Source organism: Styela clava, chromosome 9 (genome assembly GCF_964204865.1).
Source record: "Styela clava chromosome 9, kaStyClav1.hap1.2, whole genome shotgun sequence".
Taxonomy (NCBI): Eukaryota; Metazoa; Chordata; class Ascidiacea; order Stolidobranchia; family Styelidae; genus Styela; species Styela clava.
The window spans coordinates 1,495,757-1,520,414 of NC_135258.1; the positions used below are offsets into that span (position 1 = coordinate 1,495,757).

The 24,658-nt window shown below is 37.4% G+C and overlaps 1 protein-coding gene across 1 annotated transcript in view; it reads right to left on the minus strand.

Moving 5' to 3' along the window:
• Positions 1–3,655, minus strand: part of LOC120340097 (contactin-2-like) — a 28,542-nt gene extending 24,887 nt beyond the window's left edge. Inside the window, exons 1-2 of the mRNA XM_039408350.2 lie at positions 3,543–3,655; positions 474–617 (exon numbers count right to left, since the gene is read on the minus strand). Coding sequence (XP_039264284.2) covers positions 474–617; positions 3,543–3,615 — 217 coding nt within the window. The 5' untranslated portion in view covers positions 3,616–3,655. The remainder of the gene's footprint in view (positions 1–473; positions 618–3,542) is intronic.
• Between the last annotated feature and the right edge of the window lie 21,003 nt (positions 3,656–24,658).

Here is a 24,658-nt window from a genome sequence, read left to right on the forward strand (position 1 = left end):
TAGCGAGTTATTAGATAATTAGTGATGGGACACGCGGTGTTGCTATGGAGTTGAAGCTAAGGATACACACCGCTAGATCGATAAGTCGGCGGTCTCTGATCGCTATCTTGTTTTTGAAGTTGGTATTATTATTAGAAACCACGGCCTAGGCAGCAGAAAAGTTTGGCATGTCTCTGAATCCCAACCATTACATGGGTGTAACCATGGGCACGGTGGTGTAGGTCATCGTGCTAAGCATTAAGAACACGCTTGCCACCACACCTCTGATATTTCTGCATGGGTTCGCAGGTTCGAATCCCATACAAGGATAGTTATGTGCAAGAGGATTGCTGGAATAAAATCCGGCGCTCCGGAAGTATGTGTTCCAAGATGACGCACAACCTGAATCCTAACCGGGTACACATACTATGTTCAGGTTGTGCGCCATCTTGGTACAAATACTTCGGGAGAATCAGAAATCGCTCGTATCCTACCTTCAATTGCTATTTCAACACCATCCTTTTTCCAGGTGTATTGAGGATTCGTCAGTTCTTTTCCAGCTCTGCAAGGAAATGTGATATCCGCCGTTGAAGACATAGGAACTTTTTGCGTTTCCGGCAGAAGTGAGAATACATCAGCTGAAAAGGGAATATTTTTATATTTGTGCCTATTCACGAGAGCGTAGCCGAACCTTATTTTTTTTTTTTGGGGGGGGGGGGGGGAGGGGGGTAAATCTCTGTTGAATACATGATGAGGTGTTTGAAATATTGGGGGGGTGTTTGAAATATTGGTAGGAGGTTCAAAATTTTAGGGAGTCCCTTGAAATTTAGGGGAGTTTTCAAAGGGGGGTGATAGAGGTCTAATTTTTGTTGTATAACGACATTTACTATTGCCATAGCGACTACTGTTATCTAACAATAACTTAAAGAATCTCTTTACAGACTTACTTGGCTGTCAAAGTTATCCAAGGCATACAAGCGCATTTTCATCTAAATTGATTGGTTCAGTTAGCGGAAGGATTATTGCTAGCAAGCCAGGTTAGTTTTCAGTAAATCGTTCAAGAATAAAGTAAAATGGTGTTGGAAAAGGCTAAGGATTTATGTCTTAATACAAATGCTGTGCATTTAAGAAAAAATATTGGAAAATTTTTCTTTGTGGGGGCCCCATCAGCCATCGCCAATGCTTCTCGCTCTGAACAAGACATTATGCAAAAGGTCACTGATATGAAAAGGACTACTATCATCTCGAGGGATGGCATTCATTGCGGATTGGCAATGCGGGCCAATTTATTATTCTCTGGATGTGGTGGGGTTGAACGAGTAGATAGTTGACGTTGGACAGTGAGTAATTCTTTGCCGGGCCATGGATGGGCCTGTGATGCGAACAACATTTTGCCATGGTTGTGCTGACGTGAGGTATCTGGGTAGTCACATTTTTTGGGGGAGGTGACACAAGTTTCCACATTTTGCTTTTCTGCATCGCCCATCCAATTCATTATACTCTGGGTGGGTAGGACAAAGGAGTTGCCTTTTTTTTTTTGGGGGGGGGGGGGGGGGGGTTGCTATGACAAACAAAATCTGGTTAAAATTACATGCCCACCACCTCATCCAGGCTTCAAATTGTGTAGGCAATGCAGAAACAGAAAGGTATTTGTCTTCTTGAAAAATATAGTTGCTATTTATCATGGCTAGATATCAGTGGCTGTTTGCACATAGCCTTGTGTGGAAGGTTAAGCGTGTAAAACAGTAACATTCTGGCCTTCTGATGGTTAGTAGTTTATTACTTATCATTAGATATCAATGCGAGCTTCAATTGCGAGCTTCATTCGAGAATCGATAGACATCAGTTCATGACTGTGTACAGCCTCTCGTCATTCGCATGATCAAGCTTTGTGTAATAAAAAAACATAAAAGGCGTCAGAAATGTTTGATAAGTCCTCACCGTGTTGTTTACTTTGCGCCGCCCACGCAGTTAATATTTAACTTTAAATGATCTCGCGCCTATTTATCGTTTAAAAAGTCCGTCCATGCACCGTAGGTAATGTGATAATTCACAACCCGTAAAGATAAGCTTGTTTGTATTTCGTAATATGAATGCCGTAGTATGCCGTTCTTTGAAAATATCACAGAATCGCATTAAGTGGATAGATGAAGAAATTATTATTTTTTTAAAAAGGTGGGGGGATTTTATAATGGAAGGAAAATACAAAAATCACAACAAATCGAATGACACAATTAGATATCTATTCTAAATATGAGAGAAAATTCTATTTTTTCTGGGGGGGGAATTCTATTTTTACAGGTATACGAGGTATATATATATATATACAGGGTGTCCATAAAGTCTCTTTACAACTTCAATTTTCTTATGAGGTCAGTTCTATATCTCAACCAGGTTTGTTGTTTTTTAACCAGTAATTATTTGAGTATTTGTACTTCATTTAATACATCTGTGAGGGCCAAAACAATATATACGGTATCGATATATTCCCTTTGCAACTTGAAAATTTTTTAGGACTTTATGACACTCTATATGTCCTTCCCTATGTAACAACTGAACTTCGAAACGAGATCTTCACCCCTCAAAGGATGAGACTTGAAAAAAATTCCTCCGAGGGGATCAAAAACACGTGTATTTTTTATTTCCCAATTTTTTTTTTGATACTTCGGTGGATATTGCTTGCAAATGTGATTAGAAAATCAGGTTGAGAGACATTTTTTATATTCATTTTTTTCGAATCAATTATTTCAAATTTCAACCTTCGATCCTTTGTCATACAACCCACGAGTTTCATTGACCGATTCCTAAATCCAACTGAGTAAACCACGCTTTAATGTTACGAGCGGAAGTCGTGATTATTTCTTAATAGAAAGGAAGACGGGAAAGTAAATATAATAAAACTATTTCTTCATGGGGACGAAGTACATTCTGCGTAACCGAGCTAACACGGGGAATTCTTGAAGCGTATTTAACGACTGATGGGCGCTGCTCACTCTTATTATTTGGTAGTTCCTTTCACAAACTTTTTTATTATCATTTAATTTTTTGCATTTTTTGTGCAGTTGGGATGAAGGGTCCTCGCTTTTAAATCTGGGAATATTATTACTCGGGATTGGTGACCGTACATTTGAACCCATGTACATTTGAACCCATGCGTATATCCACGGGTTCAATCTATATGCGGGTGCTAAAACCCATGGGTTAGGGTTAGTATGGGTTTAACTATCCGTGAAACAAAAAAAATTCCATAGGTGCAATAGCATACAGGTGCAATTGTCATGGGTTCAAATGTACGTGGGTTCAAATGTAATGGAACCCTCGGGATTGCGTGTTTTATTGGGACTCGCTTGACCAGTGACTTGACTTGGATAACAAGTTACAGGGGCGTACCCATGAGGGGTTGTGCTGTCTGAACCCCTTTTGGCATGTAAAAATAATCTGTATCATACATACCAACTTTTTCGGAGCTTGAAACGACCATTAAAACCTCAAAACTCATGAAGACCTACGTTTTCCGCATCGGGTTGGGAGAAAAATGAAACTTTGCAATATTTTTCACTTACCTTTACTTAGTGATATGTCTAGTATGAATATTAGCATCACTATGGCAGTGAATCCCGTCTTTATTCGCTTCATTCTGATTACTATGTGCTAGTTAACTATTGGAATAAAAACTGTAAAATTGGATAAAAGTGAATCGTTAGATTTAGCTGCGAAAAAGGCGCTGGGCAAGACATGACCTCTAATACTAAGTAATGAAAGGAGGGGGCGATGCGTTGTTTGCTCAACATACAAATGTATTTATTAACTACACTGTTATTTGCCTAATTGTAATGTGTAATGTGTGCCAAGCGGTTTAATCTGAGTATTGCTACACCCATCACCTGTGAGTCAGTTTCTCGAGATAATTCTCGACCTAGACGAATATTACGATGACAATATACATGTCGTAATATGACGCTCACTCGTGCGTTTGCTCCGTTTTCGGTAACCTGACGAGAGACCGTGGTTCGCCATATGTTCAAACCGTCTTATCGGCCTTTCCACCCCGGGATAAATAGGCAAATCTTATCCTACCTTCGAACCTATCAATAAATAAATATTTAGGTTAAAAGGAGAGGAAAAATTAATATGGGAGGAGTCGGACAATGAGCTAACATTACTCGACCCTAAATGAAAAGATCATAAAATTAACTGTAACTGTATAATATCCGAACTCTTTTGACTGATACAGCTTTGTAAACACTCTCAAGCTTCGCGACTTTGCCCGCAAAACTGTACAAATCATCGCGTTGGCACTCACTCCATCTGACACTATTTGCTTTTTTTCGTCAATAAGAGAGAAAGAACCCTAAACCTAGGAATTAGTAAATCAAAGTTAATCTCCAATTATTTCACATTGTGAAAATTCAGGATATTATTATGTTATATTACTCCACCAGTAATTTCTTTACCTATTTACTTTAATTATCGCTTTCTCAAGTTAATCTCATGACATCTTTTGACTTCTATGAGGGTAGCCAGTTTTGTTTTTGGAAGAGAGGGGGGGGGGATTTTATTTTGTATAATGACGTAATACGACGCTTACTCGTGCCTTTTGCTTTGAACAAGGCTAGATAAAAGCGGTCACTGATATCTACTAATTTCAGTTTTCAGTAAATCGAAGAATAGAGCAAAATGGTGTTGAAAAAAACGTAACAATTTATGTTTCTCCGCAAATCTCGCAAATTGTATTTAAAAAAACGGTTTATTTTTTTATTTTTTGTGGGCGGGGGGATGATGCGAAAGGGGCCACTCAGGTACCCTCTATGTTTCCCTGCCATAAAAAGCTAAACTATCTATACTTTACAATAAATCATCGATGAACAGTGTTTCCTAGCTCGATATAAACCAGGGCACACACTTCCAAAAAAATTGAAACCTTTTCTCTGCTTAATTTTGGAACCACGGTGAAGTTGGAAGGAACCTTCAGAATAGAAAATAGGCCTGGGCATTTTCGAATATCTGATGATTTCAGAATCAATTCGAATATTTTTTTCGCATCGAATCTCGAATACTTAGATATGTAGTTGTATTGACTGTTTTCTTGCAACGGGTACTCCAGACATATGAGTTAGTGAAAACACGTAATCTATCAATCAGACAGCGACGCGTGTGTGTTTACACACAATCAAAACACTTTTCATCAATAACTCAATCTGAAGAGAAAAGCTATTTCTTAGAATTGCATTTTAAAAACTTCACATGAATAAAAATATTGAGAAATTCACCTCAACACGCGGGCGCACAAAAAATAACACAAGATGGCGGCGATTCGAAATCCCAGTCGGAACCGATTTGTTTAATTTACTATAAGAGTGTTTGATTTGAAATGTCCAGCCCTAACAACAACTAAACACCAGCGAACTTCACACTGAATCTGATTTCAAACAACTTTACCTCTGGCTCATAACTTCGAAAAAAATATACATCTCGGTGACTAAACAGTGGTTCACAACCCCCTTTTCAACCGACCCAAATTAAAAATAATACATTTTGTAAAATCTCGCGACTCAAAGATATGCTCAAATACTAAACGTGCTTTTATGGAAACGTGCTTTTAAATTTTCAATACAAAAGAATTATTTCACATAACATTTATTCCGCCAGAAATTACTTCAAAGTGAGAAAACTGGGCTTCTCTGCCATTAGCGAGTTTTTGAAAACGTGACGTGCAAACAACTTTATCCCTGGCTCACAACTTGAAAAATGCAACTACACACCTTGACACCAATAGACGCCAGCCATTTTCAACAATACAAATCACGGAGGAGGAACAGCGTTAGAAAAGTAAATTGAAAAACCTCGCAAATCAGAAAGTTGTGCGAATGAAAAATTTTATCAACAAACTTTTCAACCCCAATCACTATTTAGAGTTTTTTGACAGGCACCGTTTGACTGAGCAGACTAAAAGAGCAGCTTACAACGCTCTCAATAACTCTCACAGAGCTCTATATTTAAGTCAAGAAAAAGGGCGTCACCTTTGCTTAACGTATAAATGATTATTTGTTTACGTATTTGTTTTAATGTGTAATATAATCAATACAGTTAAGGCGATACCTCGCCCACATAAAATATAACGGGTGACAAAACAAGATAACCTATGAACCTGCGAACCCACGCAGTTGAATCAAAGGTGGGTTAGCGAGCGTATTAAGCTAACACAGCGGTGGGCAATTATTTTTCTGAGTGGGCCAGTTACAGGTAATGGACTTGATTACTGGGCCGAAGGCTCAAACTCAATATAAAAAACTATGAATAAAAAATCAGTTTATTTACAACAGCTAGGCTGACGTTTATATAATAATAAAAAGCACAATGGAAACAATCACGGTCACTATGACGTTATTTTCATCGCTTCGGTGGGCCGGATTCGGGCCGCGGGCCGTGATTTGTCCACATCTGGCTTAGCACGATGCAGCACACCGCCGGAGTTTTAACAAACACTAACGTAATATATCTCCGCGATCGATCCTAAACAAGTATTACATGTCTGACACTATTTCTGACATTTCAAGGATTAGCGAAGAATTCCTAGCTCAATCAGCGATCGACCCATGTGACATCCCTGACCTATTCAAAGAAAGAAACGATCAAACGCGCCTAGAATATCCAATTAGACGTCTTACGTCTCCAGGAAGCCAGAGGGTGGCGTTAGAGTTCGACCTCAACCCCTCCTTGAAATTGGAAATTCTGTATCATACATGGCATTTTTTGCAGCTTGAAACGCTTTTTCGATCCTCTAAAAAAAGCACATTTGCCGGTCGGACACGCTAGACGTTACGGTCTGACTTTACAATTAAAATTTTTATAACATCCGCGCTTTGAAAATTCCTGTTAATGTGCAGCAAGACTTCTAAATCTCTTAGTTATTATTTATTCGCTACTCCTCTTACAATGTTAATTTTAAAATAGCTACACTTCCCGCACACTAGCGTCCTATACCCTCGGCGATCGATTCTAAACTACTATTGCATGTCTGACACAATTTTTGACATTCCAAGGATTAGCGACGAATTCCTAGCTCGAAAAACGACCATCGCCCAGACGTGAACCAAAGATACTGCGAGAGTAAAACAACAAGTCGGCATGTTTAGTGCGTTAAGGCAGCGCTTCTGACTTTTTCAGTTTAGGGTCCACTTTTATTGCAATTCCTCAGTTTGCAAGCCACTTTTATTGCCATTTTTCCTGCGCGACCAACAATGAGATGTTGATATATGAGAAAAGAAACAATGTATCTTCATGCAATATATTATTAATGCGAAACTTAAGCTTGCATATTGAATACTATCGTATAAAATCTACGTTTTATAGGACAAGGCTACTCAACTATTTTTACCGAAGATCCGCGTACAAAACTTCAAAATTTTTTGGGTCCGGTCTTTCCAGAAATTATATTTCGGATCCTTTAACACGCACTTCCACGGCCGACTAATGATCATTAGCTAATCAAGATTGTTTGTTATGGTGTTCTAGTTATTTTCATATATATTTAAATCTATAAAGGGATTTTATAAAAGGAAACTTCAAAAGTGCAGCTAATAAAATTCAAAATAAAGAATTAGACGCGGTCCGAATCGAATACCCGAAAGGTCCGGATTTGGACCGCGGTCCGCCAGTTGAGTAGGCCTTTTATAGGAGACAAGCCCGTATGCAACGTAGCATTATTATTCAACATATGGTGATTTTGGCTAAAAGTCAATTCCTGCCTCAATGAAACCACATTTAATGTAATGAGAGTCATATTTTCACAACTTTTCGAGCTTCCCTTTTTTTTGCTTTGTTATCTTGTCTTTTTTTAAAATTAACCATATTGTGGCTTACAAGTATCAAATAAAGTTAGAGTGTTAAAATAAAGTATATTAGCCCTGTTTAGCAAGTATTCAAAATGCAACTCACAATTTTCCGATCTAATTGAAAGCTGTATGTAACATTTAGGTGACATTGCGTTCGTCGCCCACAGGTAGACAACATGAGAGTGCAAGACCCATTGACCCACATGGGTCACAATGACATGGGTCTCTCGCCCCTATAGAACTTCACTCCAACATACTCCATGTCTATGACATGCAATATAGAATACCTCACTCCGGTGACATCTGCCACAGAATGACAAACGGGAGACACATGAAGGTGACACATGCCACACCGTAAGTATAAGAAATATGTGCTTTCGAAATAGAAAACAAAAAGTTGCGAAATATCTCAATCTTAAAATCTTTTTATTTAAAAATATTTGCTGAAGCCAAGATGTATAACCTATGACCGGATGCAAGATTTAGGAATTTCTATCGAGCACAGCTGAAGTTGGTAACACCCTGACAATCTTATGGCTCTCTAATATGATCCCAAGTATTTATCTATTCCTTAATATATTAGTTGATTAACTTTCTATACAGTATAAATACTTTGCTCTCGCCAAAAACAGTATTTCCGATCTTTTTAATTAGTTATCAGATCTTTGGGCATCGCTGCTCAATAACCAGCACTGGTTCCTGGCGGCTTCCCTTCTCCAGGTAAAATGTGTGATTATATTTATTTTTCGTATTTTGTGTAAAACTGACTTTTTACTGGTTGGAGAGAATGACTTCGACTTTACTTACCGAACACCTCTAGTCCCACTGAGATAAATTCACCGCTACAGAATCACTCATTTGGGTGGCATCTGTCTCAGAATGACAAACGGACGACACATTAAGGTGACATTGCCTTCACCACGACGTAAGAAATATATGTATCTTAGATCCTGTAATATTCCTATATCTTGGCTCCCATGAAAACAACAACTTTAAGTTTTATCTAGCTTGGGCCGTACTAAAAGCTTCTTGTTTAAGTATAAATTAAGTATGGCAATGTCGGATTTGCAGTACTTTCTATATCACTGTCGGTACGTTTTATCTTGTGTGTGTCTTGTGTAGAAAGGTCGCTTTACTATTTTACCTATCTATTATATATAGCCATGACCTCCCCCGTCGTGCTCGAACCTCGACATAACGCTTTCATCTGATTCACTTAAGAGGCGGAAAATGATCCTAAACGCGGAAGTTCATTTCTATTCGTAGGCACACACACTCGTCGCTTATTTAACGCAACTAACGATGGAGATTTTTTTTCATGAAGATTTCGGACGCTTATTTTATTATTTTTCAATTAGTTTGGAATTTTATTACCACCAGACATTTGATCTATTTTTGCTTCTTCAAAACGTATTGCGATGTTAGATTTCGTATTGAGCCGTCAATGCACGGCTACCATCCTTTCTAGTAATCATGCTCGCTTATTGATCGAAACTGGGAATGACACATTAATTTGATTCGCTTAGGACGCACGCGAGAGATGAACCCAAAGGCGGAAGTTCATGTCTAGTCACGTGATAAACTCGCGCAAAATTATGAATTTGTCCCTTGTCAGCATATACTACTTTTCGCATTATACGTTATTTTCATGCAATATGACGTTGAAATCTGTATTATGACGTCAGTTATGACCGGGTTACCGTTATAGTCGTCATATTTTTACACAATAAAAGACGAGCATCAAGTTTGATCGGCTTTCTTCTCCCCGTGAAAAGATAACAAAATCTAAAATTTTTACCGCACCTCGTTCACAGTATTGCCCAATGACCAAGTATACAAACAAGAAATAAACGCTTGGTCAGCTATTCGGGTGATTTATCGTTATAATTTATCGAGTAAACGAAGAACGATTACAATCACCCTAAGCTCAGCTCATCGCAATTTCCAGATTGGAATAAATAGGGAGACATTGCGGAACAGATTTTTCTACCCGCCTGCCAAAATCTTGGAAAACGTGCAAAAACCGTGAAAAACCAACAAAAACCCTGCAAAACGCGAAAAAACAGTGAAAAACTAGCAAAACCATAGGAATCCTACATAAATACATAGGAGTCTACATAAAATATATGTCATGAAGCTAGGTTATTCTCTAAAGCAGGGCTCTTCGAATTAAAGGTTCTGACCCCCGGTGGGTCGTGATAATGGGGGTCAATGGCAATAAAATCTTTTTTGACACCAACTTATGTTAAAACAAAATATCGATCAAACTTAAAAGATTTGGAACTAGCACCCACCAATCACCATCACCGGAATAGAACCAGGAGTTGATCTTTTGTGCAAAATATGCAAGCACATCGGTTTCAATAAAGTATCTGAGGGCCGTGATGAAAAAATGAAAGAACATTTCTCTACGCTACCGGGAGAGGCCGACAACTGACCACTAGGGATGGGCATTTTAGAATACCTGATGATTTCAGAATCAAATCAAATATTTTTTTTCAAATCGAATCGAATCTCGAATACCTGGGAGATATATTATTGTATGCGATTTTTTTATTGTAATTGGTCCTTTCAACATATGAATTACTGAAAACGTAAAATACATCACTCAGACAGATTGCCGAGCGTTCACACACAATAAAAAACACGTTTTATCAATAACTCACTTCAGAAAATAGTCATATGTCAGAATTGCATTGAAAAAATATGGCTCCGATAAAAAAAAATTAAGGAATTCACGTCGACCATTGGCGGTAAGAAAAAAAAAACAAGATGGTGGCGATTCAAAATATTGCTCTGAACCGATTCGAATAATTTACTATTCGATTCAATTCGAATATTCGATTCGAAATGCCCAGCCCTACTGACCACTGCCTTATACGCTACGAACAAACCTATGGACAGGAAATCTCGGCACACAACGTACCCAATTAAGGACACCATGAGAATATGCAAAGACATCGGTCATATTGAAAGTAATGTCAGTTTTATTATTTTTTGAGGTGACCGTTCATTTGAACCCACGTACATTTGAACCCATGCGTATATCCGCGGGTTTAATCTATATGCGGGTGCTAAAACCCATGGGTTAGGGTTAGTATGGGTTCAAATATCCGTATAACAAAAAAAATTTCGATAGATGCAATAGCATACAGGTGCAATTGTCATGGGTTCAAATGTACGGAAACCATTTTTTGTTAATGATGTATTATTAAATTCTAATTTATTTTTAAATCAGTTCTTGAGGGCCGCGAAGAAATGACCGTTCGACGAATTTTCGACTCGATTTTGTATATGCTCGAATACTACGCGGTATGTAATGCTTAGGTCTTAAACTGACTGACTAACAACAGCAGATGCCAAGTTTTTACGTTGTGATACTTCTCGCATATCCAGTTACTACTGAGCAACACTTTAATACAAATATAAAATAACTAGAAAGAAAATTTTCAGAACAACACAATCAGGTTGGGAAACACTACTCTATCGAACGCTTGGGAAACCTTGTAAAAATAATGTCCAACTCACTCATACAAAAATAAAGCATTCTTTTGATTCGCTGGCAATGCGGAAGATGACCCCAGACGCCGAAGTTCATGTCTAACCACGTGATAAAGTTCCCGCTAATATTCACAAATTTGAAGTGTGAAAACGCTTGTCTCGCGTCAGCAATATTTTTTAAATATTTCAACGAATTTGGTTGGATAAATCCTTATCAAAGATGTTTGATTGGTTAACAGAAACACTAACTACCACGCCCCTGACTTGTTCCTTGTTTGATTGGTTAATATGAAATAAAACCGCGCCTATTCTCGTTTGCTAACCATTAACTAAATTATTCCCGCCCAATTGGGACACGTGGAAGGTATATATTGGACGGCGTAATGGCGTAGTCCAAATATATGATTTCTAGAATATATTTCAGATCTAATATTGTAAACTAGCCAAATTAGTAGATAATACGGAAAATTACATTTCTACCAAAGCGCGCTTCAAAACTAAAACTTCCGGTCAAACGGCCAATTACATTCCGGAATTTTACAAGGTGCAAATTAATCGTCAAGTTCGCGTATTTGTATTCACATGTGAAAATACTTAATCATGACAGTTCTTGTAAAATATATATGAATTAAATAATGTCCTGCACAATTAAAATATTATGATATAAGTTATAACCATAGCTACAGAAGAAAAACTAAGATAACCGCTGTCCGAACTCATATTTGGCAAAATATTTTCCATTGAAAGTTTACTCCCCTTTTCCACTAAACTTCGTTTCGTAACATCAAGTTATGTAAAGGGGTTGAAACCTGTGGACAGGGGGTATATTTACTTGGCTAACTAACACAGACGGCCCCGAACTCGTAATAGAACTAAAATAAGCAAAATCGGAATAAAATTATGCCCTAACCCTAACCTGGTACACATACTGCGGGAGCACCGAATATTCCACTATTATCGTTACCCCGACAAGTATCAACCTACTCATCTACCAACTGCCACCATATGCCTCGCTATCCAAACCTCGACACTCAAAATTCACTCAAACATTAACCAGATCTATATTGACATTGCAAACATCGAGAAAATAATTTCTTATTGGCAGCTAACAACTGATAATACCATATATGGGCCTAATATAATCCGAGTTTAAGGGGCAACCTATTGAAAGTCATGTTTGATTAGATGATAATTTCTGTTATAAATTACGCACAAAAGCGTAGATGGTATGATAATAAAATTGTGATTTCATGTAATCGCCATACATGATTTGGCGTAATTGGTTAATGTGATATTTTTTAAATGAAATGTTCGAAAAATTTGGTAAATTAACCGCATTTACAGAGTTAATCTAAGATTATTGGTATAGGTATACTCGTCTGGAGGAGAAACGTTGCAATAAAATACATAGTCTCCATAAAGTCCCTTCACAATTTCAGTTGTTATGAAGTCAGTTCTCAATATATCTTTACTTGTTGTTTTTCAATCAGAAATTGTTTAAGTTTATTTACTTCATTCAATACATCTGCGAGGGCCAAAACATATATGGTATCAATAAATTTCCTTTGCAATTTTAAGACTTTATGGACACCCTATATTTGTATTAGCAAAACTCTTTAATTGCATAGAATAGTTAATCTTAATTTTTGCTATTCTCAATAAAACGAAGCACTCCTCTTTCTATTGTCATTGGGCGAAACATAGTACTGGCTCCAACACGGCCAATGATAAAATTTAACGAATAAATTACTCCAATGTTTCAGTTAGTTTTACAGATTTTTTTGTTTCAGCACTATGACAAATATTGACCAAAAGGGCGAAGCAGCAACTGGCACGTAGACTCATTGGAAGATTGAGGCTTTATAGCTATGGGTTCAATTAGGTTCATGAGCTGAATATCTGACATCGGATCTAGGTTCCATCCGGAGTTTGAATATTGGGACTCCAATTCTAAAAGGGAGCTACGGCGATGTCGCAGAAGGCGTAGATGACAAGTATTCTCGTTTACATTCATGCTAAGGAGTTTTGGTATAAGTTGAATTGGGTTCTTTTTAAAACTGACACCGGATCTGGATTATATCCGGAGTTTAAAAATTGGACTTCAAATCCGGAAGAGAGCATGGAAGCGCGATGACGCAAAAAAATAGTGTTCACGCCTAGACTAATGCTAAGGTTTTTTGGTATAAATGAGTCGAATTGGGTTTTTCGTGAAAAAGGATTCTGGCTCCGGATTCATTATTCGGATATAGAAAATTGTGACTCACAACCACAACACCGGAGACAATATTGCATGAAATATGCAAGGCTTCAAAACCGATTCTGATTCAAATGCACAATCCGGATTGGAAACTGTAAATGGGTTATTTGTGAAAAATTTCTTGTCCTCGATTTACAAAATTCGACTCCTACCTAAATATTTCACCATGAGGTAAAAAGTCTGTCGGTAGATCCGGTATAAAATCGAAATTGAAGACTAAAAGCTTCACTTATATGAGACAAGAGCTATTCATATGAAAGGGATTAAATTGAAGTTTCCCCGAGCATCGATTTCCTTGTTTATTTCCGTAATAATGACCTATGAGCAATGGGTCAACAATGTCGTAACAGTTTTAATTTTTGAAGCCGCTCAGGCACTTAGTTCGCTCAGAGAGATATTCAAGCATGGTTGTAAACATTGGCTCGTTTTCGTGGTTTTGCGTGCTATTCTTCAGTTTTCAGTTTTGTTTTCAAAAATTAGTTGCAATAATCATTTAGTTACCCCGAAAACGTCCCAAAATGAATCCCAAAAAAGCTGCAATATACTTGGACTAAAATTTGCTATCAGTATCAGTACATTACTGTTTAAAAAGGTCAAAATAAGCGTCCAAAATTTTGCTATAGTAAAGTGCAGGGATAATTTTTCTGGGGCCGAGAGTCGGGGAATATTCCATCGAGTTTGTTGTCAAAAGTCAAAACGTGATTCCGGTTCCGGATTTACAATCTGGATTATAAAATGGCGACTCCTGGGGGGTGTAGTTTAAATCCACCACGCATCCATAGGTCGCGGAAACCACATGGTATCACTATCAGTAAATTACTATTTAAAATTCTTAAAAAGTAAATAATTTTTGTGCGTAATTGTAACTGTGTTTATTTCGGATCAGACCAGTGGTTCTCAACCTTTCTTCTTTCATTTCCTACTTTTTTGCAAAAAAAATCGGTGGTCTATTACCTTTCTCATGCAAGGGAAAAACTACAAGAAAAACAAATTTCGCAAAGATAGGCACTTTCACTACGATAATTAAAATGAGAATCACCACTCAGTAGCAAAAACAGCATCCTCGTTCATTGCTACTATAATCAAAATTTAATTTAATTATAACATTTTTTTGGGGCTCCCGAATTATGCGAACCAAGATGGCGGACATCGGAATGTAATATGTGTACTAGGTTAGGGTTAGGCCATAATTTTAGGTATAAATACTACGGGAGGCTCTTGGCTAGTCTTCAAACTGATAATAGGACTAAAATAAGGAAAATTGGAAAAAAATTATCGCCTAACCCAAACCTGTTACCCATGTTACGTTCCGATGTCCGCCATTTTGGTTCGCATACTTCGGGAGCACCCATTTTTTTATAGGTTTGTCGCCCACCTGATAATATTTCTGTGGCCCAGAAAAAGGGCCATGACACACTGGTTGAAAACCAATAGGCGAAATGATTGCACGCGTTCAACTTAACCCTGACATGAGTGAACTACGAACCGCGGGCCAAATCCAGTCTATTAGGTATTTTAATCTGGCCCGCCTGATGCTGCCACAACCAAACTAAAACCAAATTTTGATGTTGAGCTAAAAATAGCTCAATGAATTTGTTGAGATTGAGGTTAAATTTAGTTTTAGAACGAGGCTTTTGTAACACTGTAAATATTGTTCATCAAATGTACTTTTTACGTAACACTTACATTCCTTGTCCGGAAACCTTGCCCGTGTACCCTGATACAAACATTCCCGAACAAAAAAAGATAAAAAAATTAGCAGAACTTAAAATATACAATACTAATTTTGCAAAATACACTGATGTTTTATATGAGTATGTGATAACCGTGCCGCGATGGGCAATTATTTCGTAATAAATCGATATTAATGGTATCATTATTATATCATAATAACGGAAGCGTATGGAGACGACAAACAGACATCTTGTTTAATTTCCTGTCTGGACGTACAAAGGCGGGTGAGAATACAGAAAATATGGCCGACAAATAAATAAAAAAAAACAATAAAGGCGGCTAATTTAAATATTTTGGTATACTTGAAAATCGCTACTTTACTTTAAATCGCAAATAAAATAACAAAAAGTCCAAAAATTGTATCTTTTTTTCGTATCTTCTCCGCCAACGCTTGAAATGAGAAAATTGGTGATTATCTATCTAAGATTTGGGTTAGGATTTTCATATCGCTATTTTCATCGATATCTGAATTCCTAGCCCTAACTCGATAATTACTAATTTGTTATTTTAAAACGGTGTTTTCTCAAATATCACATTTTTGCATTTTGATTTGAACAAAGATACCAGAAATCTACATAAAGTACGACTTGATGTTTCTAGATCCAAATCATGTTAAATTCAAATGATTTAACGGCGCTTTCTAATCTCAATTGCCGTCGTTTTATTGTGGTTTAATTTTGAAACATCTTAAAAAATGTCGGTACTCCTGAAGTATGCGCACCAAGATGTCGCATAACCTGAACCCTAACCTGGTACACAAACTGAGTTCAGGTTGTGCGTCATCCTGATGCGCATACTTCAAGAGGTCCCAAATTTCATTAATATTAGGTGCATTACAGATCGTTTGTTGGGCTATTCTTTTAAACAACTAAGCATCACTTTTAGATTTTTAGCAGTAAAGGGAAAGCTGTAAGTTTTGTTTATTCAAAATTTGAATTGAGTCTCCAGTACAGATTTCCCATTGCCTAAACAGCTGTGATAACGCAAAATAAACGACAGGAGAATGAAAAAAAAAAGCCGGAAAGACGGAGAAATGAGAAAAAAACGGAAAACGAAGAAAAGAAATGGCCAAATTGGTAAATTTAGTCATCGCAGCGTTTGAAGACGTCGGGTGGTTTATTTTGAACAGTACAGCAATGCTCGAATATATTGACGCAAAACGTATATGTCTTTGGTTGACCATTTGCTGGGTGTAAAATCGAACACGATAACGCACTTTAAAAACACATAGAAGTGTAGGAAATTTATTGATTGACATATTGTTCTTGCACCGTCCCCAATTTCACCGCTCTCTATTTGAAAACAAACCCAACAATTGCTCACCATTATTCATGTGCATACTATTGCGTTTCTTACCATAGTTGTAAACTGCTTGTCTGAAGAAGTTTGACCCCTATCAGACGAAACGTTACAGAAATACATTTGCGTTAGTGTGCAGCAAGACTCTTGAATCACTTAGATAATATTCATCATTAACTCTCATACTCTTACAATGATTATTTAAAATGCCTGAAGAAGTCTGACTCTGGTCAGACGAAATGTTACAGAAATACATTTGCGTTAATGTGCAGCAAAACTCTTGAATCAAATAGCACTTTAAAACACACACAAATTTGGGGATTCGAAAACCCTAAATTCTTGAAATTAATGACAGTGAAAAGTGGCATTTTCCTCTCCGATTGGCAAAAATTTTCCAAAGTACTGTCAGCGCCAAAATATGAAGCAGGTTATGCACTCGTCGGGTTTAAAAATGAACCTGGTATAATAATCTGAAGACCTGCACAACAAAAATTTCCAAAATTTCTTGAGACAGAAAACAATCGCCTATAGGCCGTATGTTGGGACAATAATAATCGGTTTAGGATAGGATTACATATTTCTCTCGGGGGAGAGAAAAGCCGACGGCCTAATCATATGGCGAACCACGGCCTCTCGTCCGATTACCCATCTATGTCGAGTATGGGATCAGTTTGCCAGTTGTTTGTTTTCAGATGCAAAGACTTGGACTTCATAATAGAGGTTACGTGAACCCCCCTACGAATAGGATAAACATATTTATTCCTGGGGGGGGGGGTTGGAGCCGATGAGACTTCATCATTTACCTTCGGTCATCGATAGTACAACCCCCATCCCTGCTACTACAGGTATTTTATTATACAATATGTCGACTAAATCAATTTTATTGAAGAAAGGGTACTCCCGAAGTATGTGAACTAAGACAGCGGACATTGGAACGTAGTACGTGTACCAGGTTAGGGTTGGGCAATAATTTTATTCCAATTTCCCTTATTTTACGAGTTCGGGGAGGACTAACCAAGTCACACCTGTAGTATTTGTACCTGAAATTATGACCTAACCCTAACCTGGTACACATGCTACATTCCGGTGTCCGCCATCTGGGTTCACATACTACAGGAGTACCGAAGAATAAAACCAGACATTGATATAATAATATATATCAATTAAAATGAATCCAAGTACAAATAAAAAGCCTTCCTTATGAACTACAATCTCTAAGTTACAATCAACAAACTTTTATTTACCATGAAACGAGGGTTCCATTACATTTGAACCCGCGTACATCTGAACCCACGACAATTGCACCTGCATACTATTGCACCTATGGAAATTTGTTTTTGTTTCACGGATATTTGAACTCATACTAACCCTAACCCATGGGTTTTAGCACCCGCATATAGATTGAACCCGCGGATATACACGTGGGTTAAAATGTACGGTTACCTAAAACGAGAAATTCTCGGAAAACTAAATTCTTGAAAAAAAAAGTCAAACAAATATGCGCGCTAATTCGCAAACAAACGCAAACATTACTCAAAAATTCTAGTTAATCTAACACTTTTTAACAGCAAATCCAGCAGACCGTATTTTTTGTTTCAGTGCTTCAAGTGGATAATGAAGATAGAAATCCATTTGTTTGCAAATAAAGGTCATTATTGACGTAAGAATAGATCGAAAATAAGTCATTCTGTCCTGGTTTTCATTAAAACGAGTAGGCAATAAAAAAATCGATAAAAATTAAGTTTTCCAATTTTATGCAATTGGACAAATAATTGGCTAACTAATCCCATACCCGACATGGACTGGTAACCGGAGGAGAGGCCGTGGTTCGCCATATGATTAAGCCGTCTTATCGGCTTTCCTCTCCTCCGGGATAAATATGTAAATCATATCCTATCTTATTCCCTGACAACCTCGCTCGCTCAAAAAGCTGTTTACGGATTGTTTCGACATAGGCTGTGTATTACCACTGAGAAACGCTATTGACTCGTTCCGTTTGAACTTTTCTCGCTGTTGGGGTTCGGTTCCTCGCGACTTCCCCTATCTGATTAAGCCGTTTTATCGGATTTTGTGTCCCCCTGGAATAATTCAGCAAGAAAGTCAGATCATAAAAATGTCAGATTACTTTCGACATTAGTCAAACCACAAACATGGAACGAATCCCATACCCGGCATGGACTGGTAACCGGATAGGAGGTCGTGACTAGGGCTGGCATTTCGAATCGAATATTCGAATCGGTTCAAAGCGAAATTTCGAATCGTCGCCATCTTTTATTTTTATTTCCGTCAATGGTCTAGGTAAATTTCTCATTTTTTTTATTGAAGCCATATTTTTTCAACGCAATTCTGACATATAACTCTTTTCTGAAAGGAGTTATTGATGAAAACTGTTTTTTATTGTGTGTGAACGCTCAGCAATCTGTCTGAGTGATGTAATCTATGTTTTCCGTAATTTATGTGTCTGGAGGACCCAAAAAAATAAGAAAGTTACAGACAATTACATTGAATCCAAGTACTCGAGATTTGATTCGAAAAAAATATTCGATTCGATTCTGAAATCATCAGGTATTCGAAAATTCCCAGCCCTAGTCGTGGCTCGGCAAATGCTTAAGCTTCTTTATCGGTTTCCCATCATGGCATTTGGAGGTTATAGGTCGGCACTCCACCCTTTTTGAAGTGTAAAAAAAGCTTTTTTCTGTATCATAGATATCAATTTTATCTCGTGAAAACCAACGGATCCGCCAGCTGTTACGGTCGTCCACTTTGGTAATTGAAAATCTCAGTACCCCCCCCCCCCCCCCCACTTTGAAAATCCCTGGCTACACCCTTGCTCACGGGATATTATGAAAACCCTATCCCTCCATACACGGGTAGGGCATCCACCATGCAGGTCAAGTCAATATATCTGAACGACTAACCGTTAAACTATTCTCTTAACCAAAATCGGTTGATGACAGATCGTTATTCCGTCATAATGTTTCTTGCTCTTGTCGCTACGTTAAATCATTCGTCGTTTTACCCCCAGTGCCTTTATAACTGTAAGGCTAAGCGATAGCTACTTTCTCTTGCCTTCCTTGCTAAATTTTTGGTACTCCCGTAGTATGTGAACCAAGATGGCGGACACCGGAACGTAGTATGTGTACCAGGTAAGAGTTGGGCCATAATTTCAAGTACAAATACTACGAAAGTCACTTGGCTAGTCCCCGAACTCGTAATAGAACTAAAATAAGGAAATACGGAATAAAATTATGGCCTAACCCTATCCTATTCACATACTACGTTCCGGTGTCCTCCATCTTGGTTCACATACTACGGGAGCGCCATTTTTTTTGTGTGGTCCAGCAAGATGTATGAAGTTGGTTATATGGTACAAAAATGTCGCACATCCTTCTGTAGAAAATGGGATTTTATTTGTTTACCTAAAGATTTCGGCTTATTGCGGGCTTCTGAGAAGACTTATCAAGAATCTTAAAGGCATGGGCATGACTAGAAAAAAATAATCAAATCGGTTTTCGGTGGATTTTTTTTTCTCTCACCCCCCAGTCACGCTACAGGGATTTTGAGTTATATCTCGAGAACGGTAATAGATAGAAATCCCATACTTGGCTTTGACAATGTAATTGAAGTGAAGTTTATGCCAAAAAATTTTCGTCACGGTCGTGTGATCACGGACATTATAATCGATATAATTCGACTTTCATAAGGAGTGAACAGTTTATGACGCGGTATTCAATGTAATTAATGGACTATAGTAGTCGGAGCCCGTGCGCCAGACGAATTTCGTGAAACGGTCGGCGCAACGATTCTTTTAACTTTACTAAACACTTTAACTTCTTTTACCCTCGCGGGTAGCGTAGCGACCTTCTCCTGGGTGCGCAGGAATGTAAAGGAATTGGATAGATAATGTTGTGAAAGATTCCAGTTTGACAACACATTTCCTCCCTTAGCACACAAGATCATTTATTATACATGCTGTATAAATAATAAATGATATATCTCGTAATTTTAGTTCGAACTCTATAAAAATAAACAGGGGTTTTCCAAAAAAGACGCAGTAAATTAAATGATGTTATATAGTATGTAGAGACTCATCTCTGAGCAAAGTTAAGGGCACTCACTCAGAAGTAAAGATACCTCATCTCTGAGCAAAGTTACGAGCGCTCATTCAGAGGTAAAGGAGACTCATCTTTGTAAATTATTGAATATGCACCGAATTATAGTTTTTGACTGTGAACTCTAATCCTTGGAGGAGGAAAACAGGTATTTTTTTCACCTTCATAAAACAATCATCTCGAGACAATGAGATCGTTATCCTCACGAAAACTATGCCATTCCACCTATTTTACAATATATTTGACCTTGATAACTGCACCAAGGGCACATCCGTAAATAAGAATATTCTTGCTCATCCAAAATTTCTCCTATCAAAAACGAAACGAACTTGTCTTTGATTGGTCGAAAAAGAACCGCCTTTCTTGCTATGTTTTTTACGCCAGTTGCATTAATATTTAAAGTACAATTAATTTCATCCGTTCCGCCTATGTTATATGGGCAGTGTTCCCTCTAAGAAAATTTCCAAAAAAGTAATAAATAACGATAGAGGATTTATTCGCCAAACGGAAAAATTCCAAACGCCTTTAAATAGAATAACTTAGCCAAAAATAAGAACGATCTCGTCGGCCTTCGCAAAGCAATGTTACAGGCAATCCCTGAGGAGCCAAGAACACGAGGCTTGGACCAGTTCAATATTCCAAATACTTTCTCAAGTTCAAAAGTATTATCATCAACATTTATTTCATTTACTAAAATTCCGTTTATAAAATTCATAAATAATAAATGATTTATTTTCCGAGAAAGGTCAACCTAAATAAACATCGATGTCTGTATCGGTTGATTCGGAAAACCGTGTCACCCTTGGGAACAGTGACGTAGTAGAAATTAATGTTCTCTGACACGCTTCTTATTGATTTTTATGAAAAAATTGGCGGGAAGGAATCAACGGAATCACTCATAGAAAATATTTTTGAACATTGGAAATGAATTTTTCATGAGCAAAATCCTAGCCGGTCAAAAATTCTTTTTATTATATATTGGTCAAATAAGACGCTTACACGTGTCTTTTGCTCCGAACAAGGCTAGTTAAAAGCAGCCACCGACAACTAGCGATATCTTAAAAGAATCTCTTTTTTACTTATTTCGCTGTCAAAGTTATTCAAGGTATTTAAGCGCGGATTTCTATCTATTTTGGTTGGTTCATTTGGAGTAAGGATTATTGATAACAATCCAGTAAATAGTTCAAGAATAGAGCAAAATGGTGCCCGAAACGTCCTAGTCGCTCAAGTTTTGCTGCCCATCTGATGCGAAGTAACACCAGGCCACTTGTTGCGTAATAATATCTCATTCTGGCGCACTTGCAGCATTACGTTTCCAATGTGTGGCTCGTCGTCATATTCTCTAACGCCTAATTATGAATCAGCTTCATATCAAGATTCAGATTAATAAATCATTTATCATTCATTTTTTTTTTGGGGGGGGGGGGGGGGAGGTGGGGGCACAGAACCATTACCCTGGCTACGTCCCTATCGCATACACTCAGCCATGTTTCTCTCTAAGATGCGCGACTGCGTTATTGAACGTCGTGGCTCGTCGTTTTTTCTAACGCCTAGCTAGAATGCTCGTTCCATGTTTCGCGTGTATTTTAGAAGCCACTCTTCATAGTGGTATCACACACGTGTCTTTCAAGTCCAAGTATTGTACCTTGATGTCTCTGGAGTCATCTGGAATCAGATATTTTAACCGACCCTACAATGACATCACATCTCACAAAATTGTAAATCGTATATAGGGTTATCATACGTCCCGGTTAAGCCGGGCCAGTCCCGATTTGACAAGCTGTCACATCGTCCCGCCTGCTATACTTACCGGTTATGCAGTATGGCTGTCATAAATATTTGTTATATTTGATATCAATACAAAATTGTATTTTAAGCAAGCCATTTTTCTTACTGATTTGCCACTCACTTCACGGTACTATATTATTATGTCATTTGTAATACGTCAATTCACAATATACGGTACGTTAAATTAGGTATATATATGAAATTCCTAAAAGAAAGATATCGTTTTCTAATAAGTTGAATATTACTAAGCCTCGGAATCGAACCATGGTTCGCCCAATGTCCCGTTTTTCATGTATATATATAATAAGCCTGATCATTTAGGACTCTGTGCCATCTCATCCCTAAAAATATTCATGCTCACAAAAACAAACATTTTTTTATTATAATATTTTCTTAAAGAGAATTCTCATTGATTTTAAATAATGTTTACACAAATTCTTCACAACCCCACTTATCAATCGCATATCTATGTTTTCTACGCCAGTAGCATCAATATTTAAAACACAATTAATTTCATACGTTCTGCTTAAGCTATTTACATTATGACTTTTTCGGTACCAATGTCGGATTCAGAACTGCCTAAAAAAAAGACTCCAGATACAACCTCCAAATCCGGAAAAAGTCTTTTACATAAAAACTACAATTTCTGAATTTCAGTCCAATACATTTGACTCACTGTGTTTACTACGTTAACGTTCGGATTCGGATCCGATTAAAAAATGCCACAAAATGACTCCAACTACTTCCTCTAAATCCGGAAAAAATCTTTCACACAAAACTACCATTTTTAAATTTCAGTCGAATTTATTGACTCGCTATGTTTTCAACGCCAGTTGCATTAACATTAAAAATACAATTAATTTCATTCGTTCCGCCTATGTTATTAACATTATGACCTATACGTTATCGGATCCGAAACTGCCACAAAAAGGACTCCGACTACTTCTTCTAAATCCGAAAGAAAAAAAAAACAGAATTTTTCCCACAGAACTACCATTTTTAAATTTTAGTCAAATATATTTAACTAATCGGTTGCATTAAATATTTTAAATGGAATTCATTTCAGCCGTTCGCCTATTCCATCATTATCGCGACCTACTCGTTATCAACGCCCAACTCGAAATTGCCACAAAAAAGACTTTTCAACCACCCCTCATAATCCGGAAATAAAACTTTCACACAAAACTAACATTTTTAATTTTCAATTAAATAATTATCGCGGCCTATTCGACATCAATGTCGGATTCGAAACTTCCACAAAAAGAACCCCTATTATCTCATACAAATCTAGAAAAATGCTTTCACACATGAGAGGAGAGACATCTCTTAAAAATTATTTAATATTAAAAATACTACTCGATTCGGGTTCGAACTGCCACAAAAAAGATTACAACTACCTCCTCCGAATCCGAAAAAACGGAATCGTTCCCACAAAACTAACATTTTCAAATATATAGATTAGCTATGTTTTCTGCGCTAACTGAATTTAACGGTTCCATTACATTTGAACCCACGTACATTTGAACCCATGACAATTGCACCTGTATGCTATTGCACCTGTGGATTTTTTTGTGTTTCTCGGATAGTTAAACCCATACTAACCCTAACCCATGGGTTTTAGCACCCGCATATAGATTGAACCCGTGGATATACGCATGGGTTCAAATGTACATGGGTTCAAATGTACGGTCACCGAATTTAACATTTAAAATTAAAATTAATTCTATTCGTTCCGCTCGTGCAGCTAATAATACCTCAACCCATTCGACACCAATGTCGGATTCGAAATTGCCACAAAAAGGACTCCTGCTACTTCTTCCAAGTCCGGAAAAATTCTTTTACACAAAATTATCATATTTAAATTCCAGTTAAATATATGGACTCGCTATGTTCCTACGCTAGCTTCATTAATATTCAAATCACAATTAATTTCATTTGTTCCGTCTATGCTATTAACATTATGACCTATACGTTATCGGGTCCGATACTGGCACAAAAAGGACTCCGACTACTTCCTCCAAATCCGAAAAAAACGGAATCGTTCACACAAAACTAATATTTATAAATTTTCTTCAAATACTTTGGCTTGCTATGTTTTCTGTGCCAGTTGCATTAATATTAAAAATACAATTAATTTCATTCGTTCCGCCTGC